At 46.4% G+C, this 15875-nt stretch overlaps 1 protein-coding gene across 9 annotated transcripts in view; it reads left to right on the forward strand.

Annotated features, from left to right (window-relative positions):
- Positions 1–15875, forward strand: part of IQSEC1 (IQ motif and Sec7 domain ArfGEF 1) — a 456568-nt gene that overhangs the window by 411715 nt on the left and 28978 nt on the right. For all 9 annotated transcript variants that reach the window (XM_049863199.1, XM_049863206.1, XM_049863200.1 and 6 more), the window contains 3 exons: positions 1158–1319; positions 4021–4143; positions 5812–5978. In XM_049863199.1, coding sequence (XP_049719156.1) covers positions 1158–1319; positions 4021–4143; positions 5812–5978 — 452 coding nt within the window. The remainder of the gene's footprint in view (positions 1–1157; positions 1320–4020; positions 4144–5811; positions 5979–15875) is intronic.

A 15875-nucleotide genomic window follows, 5' to 3' on the forward strand; every position in this document is an offset into this window, starting at 1 on the left:
GTGTCTCTCCTCTTCTTATAAGAATGCTGGTCATATTGGATTAGGGCCCGCTCTGCTTCAGTGTGGAAACCCTGGCGGCATAGTGATTAAGTGCTACGGCTGCTAACCAAAAGGTTGGCAGTTCGAATCCACCAGGTGCTCCTTGGAAACTCTATGGGGCAGTTCTACTCTGTCCTATAGGGTCGTTATGAGTCGAAATCTCCTATGAGTCGAAACCTATGAGTCGAAATCTACTCCATGGCAGTGGGCTTGGCTTGGGCTACTCCCATATGACCTCATCTTAACTTGATTGCACCTGCAAAGACCCTGTTTATAACAAGGTCACAGGCACAGGAGCTAGGGCTTCAACTTACCTTTTGGTGCGGGGGCGGGGTGGGGAGGGTGCAGTTAACTTACAACAGGAAGTTAAGGGCCTTGCCCAGGCTTGCTCAGCTGTCTGGCTCCTGAGTATGTACTTCTAACCACCACAGGTAACACGAGTACTGACCCCTGAGGGTGTTGTGAGCCTTAAATAAATGAGCACATGTGAAATGTTTAGAACATTGACCTGCACGGAGTAAGTGCTCAGTAGACGGTGGTGGTGGTGGTTATCATTATTTCCTATTGGGATCGGGGCAGAGCAGTTTGCCAGCCTATGCTTACGTACGTGCAGAAGCATCGAGTTCAGCTGGGAAGAGAGGTTGTCTATATGCATAAGAGGGTGTTTGGGGCTGCAGGCAGTGGAGGAGGGGGCAGCACGTCAGTGAGCAGAACTGAGCAAGGGGCCGCTGTGCAGGGAACACCAGGAAGTGCTCCTGAGCCACCCAGCTCTGCCTCAGGACAGCAAGGCGGTGCCCACGCCTGGTGTAGGGTCTAGGTGATTCTGTGTGAAGCCTTTTGCTCCAGGCTCTCCCTAGGCTGTGGGCTTGGTAGCAGAAAGGACAGGGTGCCTGGGGCCCTTGAGCCAGCGCCCCTACAGGGAGATGTACCTAGAGAGCCTTGAATGCTGTGGATGAGGAAGAACGGGTGTCAGGGGCGGTGAGTGCAGGTGGGTAGGGAGGGAGGATATCAACCACCCTAGTACAGATCCCACGGAACCAGGCAGGGGTTACAGGACAAGGGATGGAACTGGGGGCCTGGCTGGCTGGGGCTGAGACTATTTCTTCTTCCACCCTCAGGAAGCCTGAGAAAGGAGTCCAGTACCTCATCGAACGTGGCTTTGTGCCAGACACGCCAGTGGGAGTGGCCCACTTCCTGCTGCAGCGCAAGGGCCTCAGTCGGCAGATGATTGGCGAGTTCCTGGGCAACCGGCAGAAGCAGTTCAACCGCGACGTGCTTGAGTGAGTCCTGGGGTGCAAGGCAGCAGGGGGCAGGTAACGGAGCCTGTCACAGGCCCTGTGACCTCTTTGCACACACCTAGGGTACACGTTGTCACAGCACACAGACTCAAACACCACACACGCCATGCATACTCATGTGCCATCACACTGCATAGTCCCGCACAGGCACTTCACACATGCAGCAACCTGTCCCCCCATCTCTGTCCCCCCTGCACACTCACCACCTGAACTTTGTGCAGACCACAGTCACATACACAGTGCTAGGAATGCCATTTGCTGCAACATACATGGACTCCCCCATCTCCTCCTTGTTCCTGGACACACACCGTGGATGCCCCACACACTGCATGTTGCACGCTCATGCCCCGGCATGCACACACGTGGACACCTCCCATCAGGCACAGTCTGTGTCTCACACACACTGACCCCACGCTCCCTCCTCCTGTGCACCCTCAGAGCCTGACTCCTCTGCAGCACAGTCTGTCCAAAGTGCTTAGGGGATTATCGCCCTCGCTGACCCACATCTGTGTGGCTGCATGTTACAACGCTTGCAGGAAGAGGCAGCCTGGAGGTCTGGGGCTTCTGCCTGGCCTGGCTGTCCTTCTCAGTGTGGGCTGATATCCCATTGCTCTGTGCCTGCCCTGCTGTCTGGGAGGGCAGGAGGGGAGCCAGGCCACTCTGACTCCGATGTCTCCTGGGGGCAGGCAGCCTCGTACACAGAGCACAAGCACAGCCACAGCTCTGCCCCCACCTCATTCTCTTGCCCCTCCTGGCTGGGAGATATGGGGTCATCATTCAACACCTTCCAATCCCATGTCCCTGCCAGCCCAGAGAGCTGGTGACCAGACACTCTCAGCTCCCAGCTCTTAGGAATGGCTTTACAGTTTTGAGAAGTCCTGCCCTGGCTCTACCCTAAACCTCTCCTTTTGTGCCTAAAGTCCTTACACTCTCCTGAAGAGAACGGCCACCACAGAAGGATAATTCTGCTTACTGAGCAGCCTCTGATCTCAGGCTCCATGTCATTACCTCATGAGAACCCTCTCAACAGCCCTGTCAAGGGATATTGCAGAAACCAAAGCTGTGTCCGCTGGGTTGAGGGTCTGGGGAACACCCTCAGGCCTTGTCTTTGAGAATATTTCTAGCCCAAACAGTGCTGACACAGGCAGTTACATCCTGAGATGGTGGCCCCAAGCCAGAAGGCCAGGAGCAAGCATCGAAGCAGGGTGAAGGGTCAATCATGAATGAATACTGGCAGTCCCATCCTCTTCAACCTTTTGCAGCTCTCTCATGAGGGAGTGGGGAAGGGATTCTTACATTCACCTGCAATGAGAGAGCAGCTGGGGCTCAGAGAAGGTAGAGGGCTCCCCCGGGATCATTACATCCCCGGAGAGTATAATCTCGCAATGTGAGTGCCATGTTCAAGAGCTCAGCCACGTGTGCTCCATTCCATCTTTGAGGCTACCCTGGAAGGAGGTGGGCAGTTGCCATTGGCCTTTTTGTTTGACAGGTGAGGACCAGGGCTTCACGTAGGGAGGAGCTGACCCTGTGCCCCGTACCCGCACAGACTCACATACACACAGACTCATTCAGTCACACACTTGCACCCCCCACTTGAACATACACTCAGACAAACACATGGAGATGGAGTGAGCCAGGGGCTTTGGCGGGAGCTGACGTGTGGCAGCACCCAGCATAATGTCCATGCCCTTCCTTGGCCAAGCATGCCTGGCCTGGGCTTTCTTTCTCCTGGCTCAGCGTTTCTGTTCCCACTTCATCTGGAAAAACCTGCAGCATTGTTGCTCTAATGATTGCCACCACCACCTCCCCCACCGCCCCCCCGCCCCCAGCATCATCACAGAGTAAAACGATAGTTCAGGGGAAAGCAGATTAGCTCTTTACTGAATCAACCGCCCAAGACTGTGTGGGTCTAACCACCTCCCCTCACCCCCTGCAGCATAGCCCCCACCCGCTCCGTGCTGGCTCTGGGTCCATAGGAAATCCATGTATTGTTCTCCGTGGATCAGAAAATAGCAGCAGCCTCAGGAAGTAGCAAGACTCCCCCCAGCCCACCATATAGGCACCCTTAAGGGCAGCTGCTGTTATGGTGATCAGCAAATAGCCCTGCATGGTTCCTGCCCCCATCCTCCCCACATGCCCCTGCAGCAACCTGAGGGCAGCCACCACTTGTGAGTCAAGCCCATAACCCCCAATGGTGGGAGCTCATGAAGGCCAGTACCCTGAGCCTTCTTTTCCTTTTCTTGAAAATGGGAGAATACTTCTTCCTCTCCCACAGAGTAGAGAAGACTCAGTGCAGGTTATGTGTAGGTTACGTGACTGGTGTAACCTTGGTGCTTAAAAATGGTTGTTTTTGCAAGATAGGCCCTTATGGAGAATGAGTCTGTCACTCCTAACCATATTCTCTGGCCCCCTCAGTAGAAAGCTATATGTATAAATATAAGCCCAAACATATTCCTACCGCTTCCAGGGGTTCGTGGACCCCCCTGAAGCACTGGGGACCTTTCAGCCGTATTCTGAAGTGTTGTGCTTTGCTGCTGGAGGAAGCTGAGCAGGACCCTTCCTGATAGTAGGGCCCCTTGGTGGCTCCCCTCACTTGGAGGCCGGGGTTTGTGGGCACCTTGTGGCAGTGGAGGCCAGAGGGGCTCTGTGGGTAGAAGAAGCTGATGGGCTGTGTCTTTTCCAGCTGCGTGGTGGACGAGATGGACTTCTCAGCCATGGAGCTGGATGAAGCCCTCAGGAAATTCCAGGCTCACATCCGCGTCCAGGGGGAGGCACAGAAAGTAGAGCGGCTCATCGAAGCCTTCAGGTTGGGGGCTCCGGTGGGGGGCAGCGGTAGGGGAGAAGAGTGTTCCTGGCTCAAAAGCCTGTGGCAAGGCTGAACCTCACTACATTCCGTTCACCTAAGCAGGGCAGTTGTCTGCCTGTTGCTTTAGGGGTGATCATTGTGGCCCCCCCTGCATGCTGGCTCCTTACAGGATGGGGCACGGCCAAGGCAGTGGGTGGCGGGGGGGGGGGGCGGTGCAGGGACGGGCACTTATTACCCTAATTTTGAATTTTGCAGATGAGGAGACTGAAATTGAAAGAGGTTAGAGGGCTTGTCCAAGGTCACGACTGCTAGTTAGTGTTGGAGCCAGGTTTTTGAACAGCATTCGTTTCATCTTACTCCAAGTCCTCGTTAGCCACCTATTTATTCATGAGTCCAGTCTTCTAGTCATTTGCTTATTCATCCTCAAGAGGCTATCTCTCATAGTGACTCAGAGCACAAGCTGTGCGGCTGGTTCAAACACCAGCCCCACCACTTACCAGCTGTGTGATCTCGCACTGGTTGCTGAATTTGCCATGCCTCATTCCTTCACCTATAAAATGAGGATAGTAATAGGATGTACCCTAGAGAGTGGTGGAAGGATTAAATGACTTGGGACAGGTAGACACACTTAGCTCAGCACCTGGCACATGGTGACCCGAAGTCCATGCCAGCTGTTGCCATACAGTCACTCATTTGGTGAATATGTGCAGCTTGGCCTTGGTACTCTGTGCGAGGTGTGGATAGCTGGAGGTGGATGGTAGCTGCTGACCTAGCCCTCTGGGGCCAAGGAGGAGTGAGGACAGCTCCAGGGCCCTGGGAAGGGACGTCCAGCTACTTACTCTGGGAAGCTTCCTGGAGGGGTGGCACTAAGCTGGGTCTGCAAGGATGGGGAGGACTGATTAGAGCGCCACGCCTTCTGAGCTTGGTGGCTGCTGCTTGCTTGCTCCTAAGCCTCGGTCACGGAGCTCTGCCCTGGTTCCTTTTCTGTGTTCCTGCCCCTTCTCCCTTCGCCCTGCCTGAGGTCACTGGTAGAGGGGGCACCGCAGGGGCCGGGGAGTATATTTCAAGCAGTGAGAATACTAAGTGGTATGACTTGGGAAGGAGGATGAATTAGTTAGCCTGTTCAGCTGCTGTAACAAAGATCCACAGTAACAATGGCTTAAACCAGGCACAAGTGCATTTCTCTCTGAGCTGGTGTGAAGGAGTCCTGGGCTTCTTCATCTCAAGGTCCCAGATGGTAGGACCACTATCATGTCTCCATTCCAGCTGGGAGTAGAGAAGTGGGGAGAGGAGTGGAGGGCAAACCCCTGCCTTTTCAGAACACAACCTTGAAGTTGCCCTCATGGCATCTGCTCATATTCCACTCAGCATGGAGTCACGTGGCCACCCCTAGCTCTGAGGGGGACTGGGAAGCATGGTCCCCATCCTGGGTGTGTGGGACTATAAAGTAAGAAGGGGCAAATGGGTAGTAGGGCCTCCTCTCTGCCAAACAGGGGTTATCCCCTTTTACCAGATGCAGAAGCTGACTCAGAGGGAAGTGACCAGACTCGGGGATTGCCCAGGTGGTGAGTGCTGGGACCCGAGCCATGGTGGCTACTCATGCATGAGGAGGCAGTCCCACAGCCTGCTGCGGTGGCCTTGACCCTCCTCCTCTCCCCCGGCCCCCAGCCAGCGATACTGCATCTGCAACCCCGGAGTAGTACGGCAATTCCGGAACCCAGACACCATATTCATCCTGGCCTTCGCCATCATCCTGCTCAACACAGACATGTACAGCCCCAACGTCAAGCCGGAGCGTAAGATGAAGCTGGAGGACTTCGTCAAGAACCTCCGAGGTGAGCTGTTCTCTGGCCTTCCAGGCTCGAGGAGGCACACCCGTTTAGCAGCCCCTCTCAGCCAGGTGCCTGCGGGGCATGGGGTCTGAGAGGAATAAGACACAGGTCTTACCCTCTTGAAGTGCACAGCCTTATGCTTGGGAGATGGGCGAGCAGGGCTGACAGGCTCTGGTGCACCTGGCGCCTGCACAGAGGGACGTTCGGTGGGTGTGAGTGCATGCAACACAGGTGACTGCAAAGGTCTCAAGTGCTGTCTTGGAGGTGCACATGGGTACAGTGGGGGCCAACTGGGCCACACACAGCCAGCTCTTGAGCTTCTGGGTGAACACCTTCATGGGTGAGGCAATGCTTTAGCTTGTTCCTAAAGGATGTACAGGGTCTGACAGGTACAGGTGGAGGGAAAGTCTTGACCATCGAGGGAGCAGCAGAAACCAAGGCATAAACAAGTGCCACGCGGCAGGCAGGGGGCAGCAGGTGGAGGACAGGAGGGAGCCTCACCTGCCCCCAGGGTTGTGGGGAGCCAAGGAGACTTGAGTCGGACATGCCATGCGCAGATCAGTGCTCAGAGCGATCACAGGGCGGGCAGAGGCCAGAGCACACACCCAGTTCTGGTCTTGACCGCACACCTGCAGGATGGCTGCCCGGCCAGACCGCTCTGCTCTTGATGTTCTCTCTAAAGTGGCCTGCCTTTTTGATTTTGTACTTAAATGTATTTATTTTAAGAGGAAACCTTATATCATCACTGTAAATGGAGAACCAGTAACGTTTCCCATACATATAAGATATTTCTAAAGACAAATTCAGTGAAAAGAAAGCACGGCTGTTGAATTCTCTTGGATGCTGCCCTCGGCTGTGGTGCTGAGGCTGAGGCCCACCGGCTGTCCCTCTTAGGGAGGTTGGAAGCTAGGGAGGTATTAGTGACACGGGCAGCAAGAGGGAAGACAGAAAAGGAATTGAGAAGGGAGTGACGGTCTTCCCTAGCAATTCCATGTCAGCCAACGTCATGATCCTCATGGACCCCTGGGATCCCTGGAAGAAGAGGGATTCATATCCTTCCGCTTGGGAAATACAAGCTGCAAGAGCAGAGGGTCTATTGAAAGGGAACAGCAGCCTAGACTGGAAATCCTTTAGAAATGGTATTGTATTAAAAAAAAAAAAAAAAAGTCTGAAACAAGTCCAGCTTTTTTAGGTTGCTGAGGTTCTTAAATTTTTCACCTGTCACTTTGTCATCCCATCTCGGATGGCAGGAGTTGTTCCAGGTACTCCCCTCGGGGTTGTTTCCTGCTGGTATTTTAACTGTCCTAGCCCGCCCCCTGGTGGTGGACACTACCACAACAGGGCAACCAATGGAACCTCTAGATGTCTCCCCATGGAGCAGAGATGGCCCCTCAGGAGATGGTAGAGCTGCCCCTTCCCTTGAGCTTGGCTCCAAGAGCTGAGTGGGGCAGGAACAGAAAACGCTGGGTCATGGTTTAGAGCTATCTACCAAGCACTCACTGCATGTGGGCCATCTGCTAGGGGGGCGTTGCAGCCATAAAAGGTAGATGAGATCTTGGCTATAGTTCCTGTGAAAACAGAAGCATCTGGGAGCCTCATTAATGACAAATCGTATCTCCAGAAGAGAGAGCACGCTCTCAGTAGCGCCTTTGATGGTGCAGGGGGTGCTGCTCCCTCCCTTCACGTACACATGGGCCCTCATGTCCAGGCAGGAGCTGGGGGGGATGGGTGCTGCCTGTCCTTAGCCAGCCCCAGGACCTCTCCTCCTGCGAGCATCTCCCCTTTGGGCTGAGCCTGATTCTGGTGCTCACCTCCTCCCCCCCAAAAAAAAAAAAAAAACATTGCCTTTGAGTCAATTCCGACTCATAAAAACAGAGTAGAGCTGCCCCATAGTTTCCAAGGAGCACAGTGTGTATTTTCCATCCTCTTGACCCCAGATGCCCGCCAAGGACACTGGCTTTGCACTGCATGCCATCACCACCAGGGGGGAGTCCTAAGGGTCATTTTGACTAAGTTTTCCTGACTATAGAGCCACGCCCACAGCAAGTAACTGTCAGGTGGGGCAGGGCCAGCCTGTTGTTTTTCAAGGATTCCTCTTGTCCTCACATTTTCACCAGTTTTCCCTGTAAGTCTCAAGCAGAAGAGGGACCACTGAGGGGGCTCAAGGATGGGTAGAGGAGGAAGAGCTCAGCAGCATGTGAGCCAGACAAGCAGTATTCTTTTTTTTTATTAATTTATTTTTTTAATGGTATTACCTTACATGGTTTATAAATCAGAAGAACGTATCCTTCTAGAATTTTCTCTGTTCAAGCAAATACGAATATGCATGATTGTTTTATTCTATTTTGTACCTTGCTTTTTTTCATTTATTATTTTTATTTTTTATTGTGAAAGTATGTACAACAAAACATACTTCAACTCAACAGTTTCAACATGTATAATTCAGGGACTCTGATTTTATTCTCAAGTTGTGCAACCATTCTTGTTATCTGTTTCCCAATTATTCCGCCACCATTAATATAAAAATGCCTCCTAAGCAAAAGCTTCCCCTTTCGCTCTCCCTTCCACCCCTGGTAACCAGTAATACTCTTTGGTGTCTATATATTTGCTCATTTCATGTAAGTGAGACCATACAGTATTTGTCCTTTTTTTTTTTTAAACACTTTTCTTTTTTGTCATTGTTGTAAATATATTTATCACAGTTTTGCCAATTCAACTTTTTACAGGTGTACAGCTTATTGATAGCAATTACAATAATCGGCCGTGCAACCGTACTCTTAATCAGTGCCTTTTTTCCATCACTGTTAACCCACCTTTTCCACCCTCCCTCCCACCCCTGGTAACCATTAATAAACTTTCTTCTCTATGTGTTTGCCTTTTCTTGTCTTTTTATGTAAGTGAGGCCATACAATATTTGTCCTTTTGTGATTGTCTTATTTCACTAAGCATAACGTTTTCAAGCTCCATCCATACTGTAGCATGTATCAAGACTTCATTTCTCCTGCTGGCTGAGTAGTATTCCATTGTATTTATGTATCACATTTTGTTTATCCATTCTTCGGTTGATAGGCAGTATTTGTCCTCTTGTGACTGACTTATTTTGCTCAGCATAATGTCCTCAAGGAAACCCTGGTGGCATAGTGGTTAGGACCTACAGCTGCTAACCAAAAGGTCGGCAGTTAAGATCCACCAGGCGCTCCTTGGAAACTCTATGAGGCAGTTCTAGTCTGCCCTGTAGGATCGCTATCAGGCAGAACCAACTTGATGGCAACAGGTTTAATCTCCTCAAGGTTCATCCATGTTGTGGCATACATCAGGACTCATTTCTCTTTATGGCTGAGTAGCATTCCATTGTATGTCATTCTATTTTTTTTCTTTCTAAATTTATTTTGTTGTTGTTGCTGAGAATATACTCAGCAAAACATACACCAATTCAACAATTTCTGCACATGCATTTAGTGACATTGATTACATTCCTCAAGTTGTGCAACTATTCTCACCCTTCTTTTCTGAGTTGTTCTTTCCTTATTAACATAAACTAACGGCCCCCTGAGGTTCCTATCTAATCTTTCAAGTTGCTGTTGTCAGTTTGATCCCACATAGATAGTTATTAAAAGAGCACAATGCTCAAAGCAGACCTTTTTTACTAGTTAAGCTAAAATATTCTTCAGTTTTAAGATGACTTCAGGGGACATATTTGGTTTAAGGTTTAAAGATTATCTCAGGGCAGTAGTTTCAGGGGTTTGTTCACTCCCATAGGTCCAAAAAGTCTAGAATCCGTGAGAATTTAAAATACTGTTCTACAGTTTCCCCCTTTTGATCAGGATTCTTCTATAGAATCTTCGATCAAAATGTTCAGTAATAGTATCCGGCACCATCCAGCTCTTCTGGTCTCATGGCAAAGGAGGTAGTTGTTCATGGAGGCAATTAGCATGCATTCCATATCCTCCTCCTGTTCCTGACTTTCCTTCCTCTGCTGCTCCAGGTGGATAGAGACCAATTGTTGTGCCTTGAATGCCAACTTGCAAGCTTTTAATACCCCAGGCACTATGCAAAGAACTAGGAGTTAGAACAGAAGCACTAAACACGTTATTAAGCCAATTAACTGGAATAGCCCATGAAACTGTGACCCTAAACCTCCAAACCAAGGAACCAAGTCCTGTGAGGTATTTGGTTGTACATAAGCAGCTTCAGCAGCTACTCTTTTTTGTTGTTGTTTTAAATATATCTATTATAGAACTTTTGCCAATTCAACTTTTTACCAGTGTTCATCTTATTGACAACAATGACAATAATCAACTGTGCAACTGTACCCTTAGTCAATGTGATTTTTCCATCACTGTTAAACCCCCCTTTCCCCATCTCTCCAACCTCTGGTAACCACTAATAATAATAATAACCACTTTGTTCTCTATACCTTTGTATTTTCATGTCTTTTTATATAAGTGAGGTCATAAAGTATTTGTCCCTTTGTGACCGGCTTATTTCGTTCAGCGTAATGTCTTCAAGGCCCATCCATATTGTAGCATGTACCAAGACTTCATTTCTCCTACTGACTGAGCAGTATTCCTTTGTACCATGTTTTGTTGATCCATTCATTTGTTGACGGGCATGTCTCTTTTTGAGTCTCTGCTTTCAAGGCTTTTGGGTGTATACTTAGGACTGGAATTGCTGCATCATGGTAGTTCTATTTTTAGTTTTTTTAATATATAATTTTTATTGTCCTTTTTTTTAAGTGAAAGTTTACAAATCAAGTCAGTCTCTCACACAAAAACCCATATGCATCTTGCTACACACTCCCAATTACTCTCCCCCTAATGAGACAGCCCGCTCTCTCCCTCCATTCTCTCTTTTCCTGTCCATCTCGCCAGCTTCTAACCCCCTCCACCCTCTCATCTCCCCTCCAGGCAGGAGATGCCAACATAGTGTCCAGTGTCCACCTGATCCAAGAAGCTCACTCCTCACCAGCATCCCTCTCCAACCCATCGTCCAGTCCAATCCATGTCTGAAGAGTTGGCTTCGGGAATGGTTCCTGTCCTGGGCCAACAGAAGGTCTGGGGACCATGACCACCGGGGTCCTTCTAGTCTCAGTCAGACCATTAAGTCTGGTCTTATGAGGATTTGGGGTCCGCATCCCACTGCTCTCCTGCTCTCTCAGGGGTTCTCTGTTGTATTCCCTGTCAGGGCAGTCATCAGTTGTAGCTGGGCACCATCTAGTTCTTCTGGTCTCAGGATGATGTAGTCGCTTGTTCATGTGACCCTTCCTGTCTCTTGGGCTTGTAATCGCCTTGTGTCCTTGGTGTTCTTCATTCTCCTTTGATCCAGGTGGGTTGAGACCAATTGATGCGTCTTGGATGGCTGCTTGCTAGCGTTTAAGACCGCAGACGCCACTCTTCAAAGTGGGATGCAGAATGTTTTCTTAATAGATTTTATTATGTCAATTGACTTAGATGTCCCCTGAAACCATGGTCCCCAGATCCCTGTCCCTGCTACTCTGGCCTTTGAAGCATTCAGTTTATTCAGGAAACTTCTTTGCATTTGGTTTAGTCTAATTGTGCTGACCTCCCCTGTATTGCGTACTGTCTTTCCCTTCACCTAAAGTAGTTCTTATCTACTATCTAATTAGTGAATGCCTCCCCCCACCCTCCCTCCCTCCCCCCTCTCGTAACCACAAAAGAATGTTTTCTTCTCAGTTTAAAGTGTTTCTCAAGTTCTTGTAATAGTGGTCTTATGCAATATTTGTCCTTCTGCAACTGACTAATTTCACTCAGCATAATGCCTTCCAGGTTCCTCCATGTTATGAAATGTTTCACAGATTCCTCACTGTTCTTTATTGATGTGGAGTATTCCATTGTGTGAATATACCGTAATTTATTTATCCATTCATCCGTTGATGGGCACCTTGGTTGCTTCCATCTTTTTGCTGTTGTAAACATTGCTCCAGTAAACATGGGTGTGCATGTATCTGTTCGTGTAAAGGCTCTTATTTCTCTAGGATATATTCCAAGGAGTGGGATTGCTGGATCGTATGGTAGTTGTATTTCTGGCTTTTTAAGGAAGCGCCCAATCGATTTCCAAAGTGGTTATACCATTTTACATTCCCACCAGCAGTGTATAAGTGTTCCAATCTCTCCACAGCCTCTCCAACATTTATTTTGTGTTTTTTGGATTAATGCCAGCCTTGTTGGAGTGAGATGAAATCTCATTGTAGTTTTGATCTGGATTTCTCTAATGGCTAATGATCGTGAACATTTCCTCATATATCTGTTAGCTACCTGGATGTCTTCTTTAGTGAAGTGTCTATTCATATCTTTTGCCCGTTTTTTAATTGGATTATTTGTCTTTTTGCGGTTGAGTTTTTGCAGTATCATGTAGATTTTAGAGACCAGGCGCTGATCAGAAATGTCATAGCTAAAAACTTTTTCCCAGTCTGTAGGTAGTCTTTTTACTCTTTTGGTGAAGTCTTTGGATGAGCGTAGGTGTTTGATTTTTAGGAGCTCCCAGTTATCTAGTTTTTCTTCTGCGTTCTTAATAATGTTTTGTATACTGTTTATGCCATGTATTGGGGCTCTTAACGTTGTCCCTATTTTTTCTTCCATGATCTTTATCGTTTTAGATTTTATATTTAGGACTTTGATCTATTTTGAGTTCGTTTTTGTGCAAGGAGTGAGGTATGGGTCTTGTTTCATTTTTTTGCAGATGGATATCCAGTTATGCTGGCACCATTTGTTAAAAAGACTGTCTTTTCCCCATTTAACTGTTTTGGGGCCTTTGTCAAATATCAACTGCTCATATGTGGATGGATTTATGTCTGGATTCTCAATTCTGTTCCATTGGTCTATGTATCTGTTGTTGTACCATTACCAGGCTGTTTTGACTACTGTGGCGGTATAATAGGTTTTAAAGTCAGGTAAGGTAAGGCCTCCCACTTTGTTCTTGTTTTTCAGTAATGCCTTATTTATTCTGGGCCTCTTTCCCTCCCATATGAAATTGGTGATTTGTTTCTCCATCTCATTAAAGAATGTCGTTGGGATTTGGATCGGAATTGCATTAAATGTATAGATCGCTTTTGGTAGAACAGACATTTTTATAACGTTAAGTCTTCCTATCCACAAGCAAGGTATGTTCTTCCACTTATGTAAGTCTCTTTTGATGTCTTGCAGAAGTGTACTGTAGTTTTCTTTGTATAAGTCTTTTACATCCCTGGTAAGATTTATTCCTAAGTATTTGATCTTCTTGGGGGCTACTGTAAATGGCATTGATTTGGTGATTTCCTCTTCGATGTTCTTTTTGTTGGTGTAGAAGAATCCAACTGATTTTTGTATGTTTATCTTGTATCCTGATACTCTGCTGAACTCTTCTATTAGTTTCAGTAGTTTTCTTGAGGATTTCTTAGGGTTTTCTGTGTATAAGATCATGTCATCTGCAAATATTTTTAGTTTTTGAGGCACCACCACACTGTTTTCCACAATGGCTATACCATTTTGCATTCCCACCAGCAATGGATGAGGGTTTCAATTTCCTCACATTCTTTCCAACCTTTGTTATTTTCTTTCTTTTTTAAATTTCAGCCATCCTAATGGGTGTGAAATGGTATCTCATTGTGGTTTTGATTTCCATCTCCCTGATGGCTAATGACACTGAGCATCTTTTCATGTGTTTGGTGTTCATTTAAAAATCCTCTTTGGTGAAATGTCTGTTTAACTCCTTTGCCCATTTTATGATTGGGTTATTTATCTTTTTGTTGTTAAGTTGTCAAAGTTTTGTATATATTTTAGTTATTAGAGTCTTGTCAGGTATACGGTTTCCAAAGATATTTTCCCAGTCAGTAACTTGTCTTTTCTCTTTTTTGGTAAAGTCTTGATGAACAAAAGTTTTAATTTTTATGAAGTCCCATTTATTTGTTTTGCCTTTTGCTGTTTGTACTTTCGTTATTATATTTGATAATCCATTGTTGAAAGCTAGGCCTGACAGTGTTGCCCCTGCTTGTTGTTCTAAGAATTTTATGATTTTAGTCTGTACATTTAGGGTCTTTAACCTATTTTGAATTTGTTTTTTTGCATGTTGTGAGGTATGTGTCCTGTTTCATTTTTCTATATATGGAAACCCAATTTTCCAGGACCATTTATTGAAGAGACTTTTCTTTCCCCATCGAATGGACTTGTACTCTTGTCAAAAATCAGTTGACCATAGATGTGTGGATTTATTTTTGGACTCTCAATTCTATTCCATTAATCTATGTGTCTACCACTATACTAGTTCCAGGCTGTTTTGATTACTGTAGCTGTATATTATGTTTTAAAATCAGGAAGTATGAGTCCTACTTTATTCTTACTTTCAACATGTTTTGGCTCTTTGGGGCCTCTTGCCCTTCCATATAAAGTTGAGAGTTGGTTTTTCTATTTCTGTAAAGAAAGCTGCTGGGATATTGATTGGGATTGCCTTTAATCTGTAGATCGCTTTGGGTAGTATTGACATCTTAGCAATATTAAGCCTTCCAACTCATGAACACGGAAGATCTTTCCGTTACTTAAGTCTTCTTTAGTCTCTTTCAGCAGTGTTTTATAGTTTTCATTGTATAGTCCCTCATGTCCTTGTTTTGATTTATTCCTAGGTATTTTATTCTCTGAGATGATATTGTAAATGGAATTGTTTCCCTAATCTTCCTTTCAGATTTCTCATTGCTGGTGTATTGAAACCCAGCCGATTTTTGTTTGTTGATCTTGTACCCTGCAACTTTGCTAAATTCCTCTATTAGCTCTAAAAGTTTTCTTATGGACTCTTTGGGATTTTCTATATATAGGATCATGCCATCCACAAATAGAGAACATTTTACTTCTTTTTTTCCAATCTGGATATTTTATTTCTTTTTCTTGTCTTACTGCTCTGGCTAGAACTTCTAATACAATATAAAATAGAAGTAGTGAGAGCAGGCACCCTTGTCTTGTTGCCAATTTCAAGAGGAAAGCTCTCAGTCTTTTTCAATTAAGTATAATATTGACTGTTGGCTTTTCATAGATGCCCTGAGTCATATTGAGGAATTTCCCTCCTATTCCAGCCTTCTTTAGGGTTTTCATCAAGAAAGGGTGTTGGATTTTATCAAATGCTTTTTCTGCATCCAAAGAGATGATTATGTGGTTCTATTGATGTGGCTGGAAACCCTGGTGGCGTAGTGGTTAAGTGCTGCGGCTGCTAACCAAGAGGTCAGCAGTTCAAATCTGCTAGGCGCTCCTTGGAAACTATCGGGCAGCCCTACTCTGTCCTATAGGGTCGCTATGAGTCAGAATCGACTCGATGGCACTGGGTTTGGTTTTTTTTTTTTTTAATCATTGTAGTGTATTATGTTAACTGATTTTCTAATTTTGAACCATCCTGCATTCCTGGAATAAATCCTACTTGGTCATGGTATATGTATGACTCTTTTAATATGCTGTTGGATTCTCTTCACTAGTATTTGGTTGAGAATTTTTGCATCTTTTCTTAAGAAATACTGGCCTGTAGCTTTCTTTTCTTGTGGTGTCTTTGTCTGGTTTGGGTATCAGGGTTATGGTTGCTTCATAGAATGAATCAGGGAGTATTCCCTTCTTCTGAATCTTTTGGAAGAGCTTAAACAGTGTCAATTTTTTCTCTAAATGTTTGGTAGAATTCCTCTGTGAAGCTATCTGGTCCAGGACTTTTTGTTGTTGTTGGAAGGTTTTTGAAAACTGATTCAATCTCTTCACATATTATGAGTCTTTCCATTTCCTCTTGAGTCATTTTGGGTAGATTGTGTGCTTCTAAGAATACGTCCGTTTCATCTAGTTTTCCGATTTGTTGCCATACATTTGTTTATAATATTCCGTCTATAATTCTCTTTATTTCTGTTGGATCAGTTGTAATGTCCCCTCTTTCATTTTTTAC

Source organism: Elephas maximus, chromosome 20 (assembly GCF_024166365.1).
Source record: "Elephas maximus indicus isolate mEleMax1 chromosome 20, mEleMax1 primary haplotype, whole genome shotgun sequence".
Lineage (NCBI taxonomy): Eukaryota > Metazoa > Chordata > Mammalia > Proboscidea > Elephantidae > Elephas > Elephas maximus.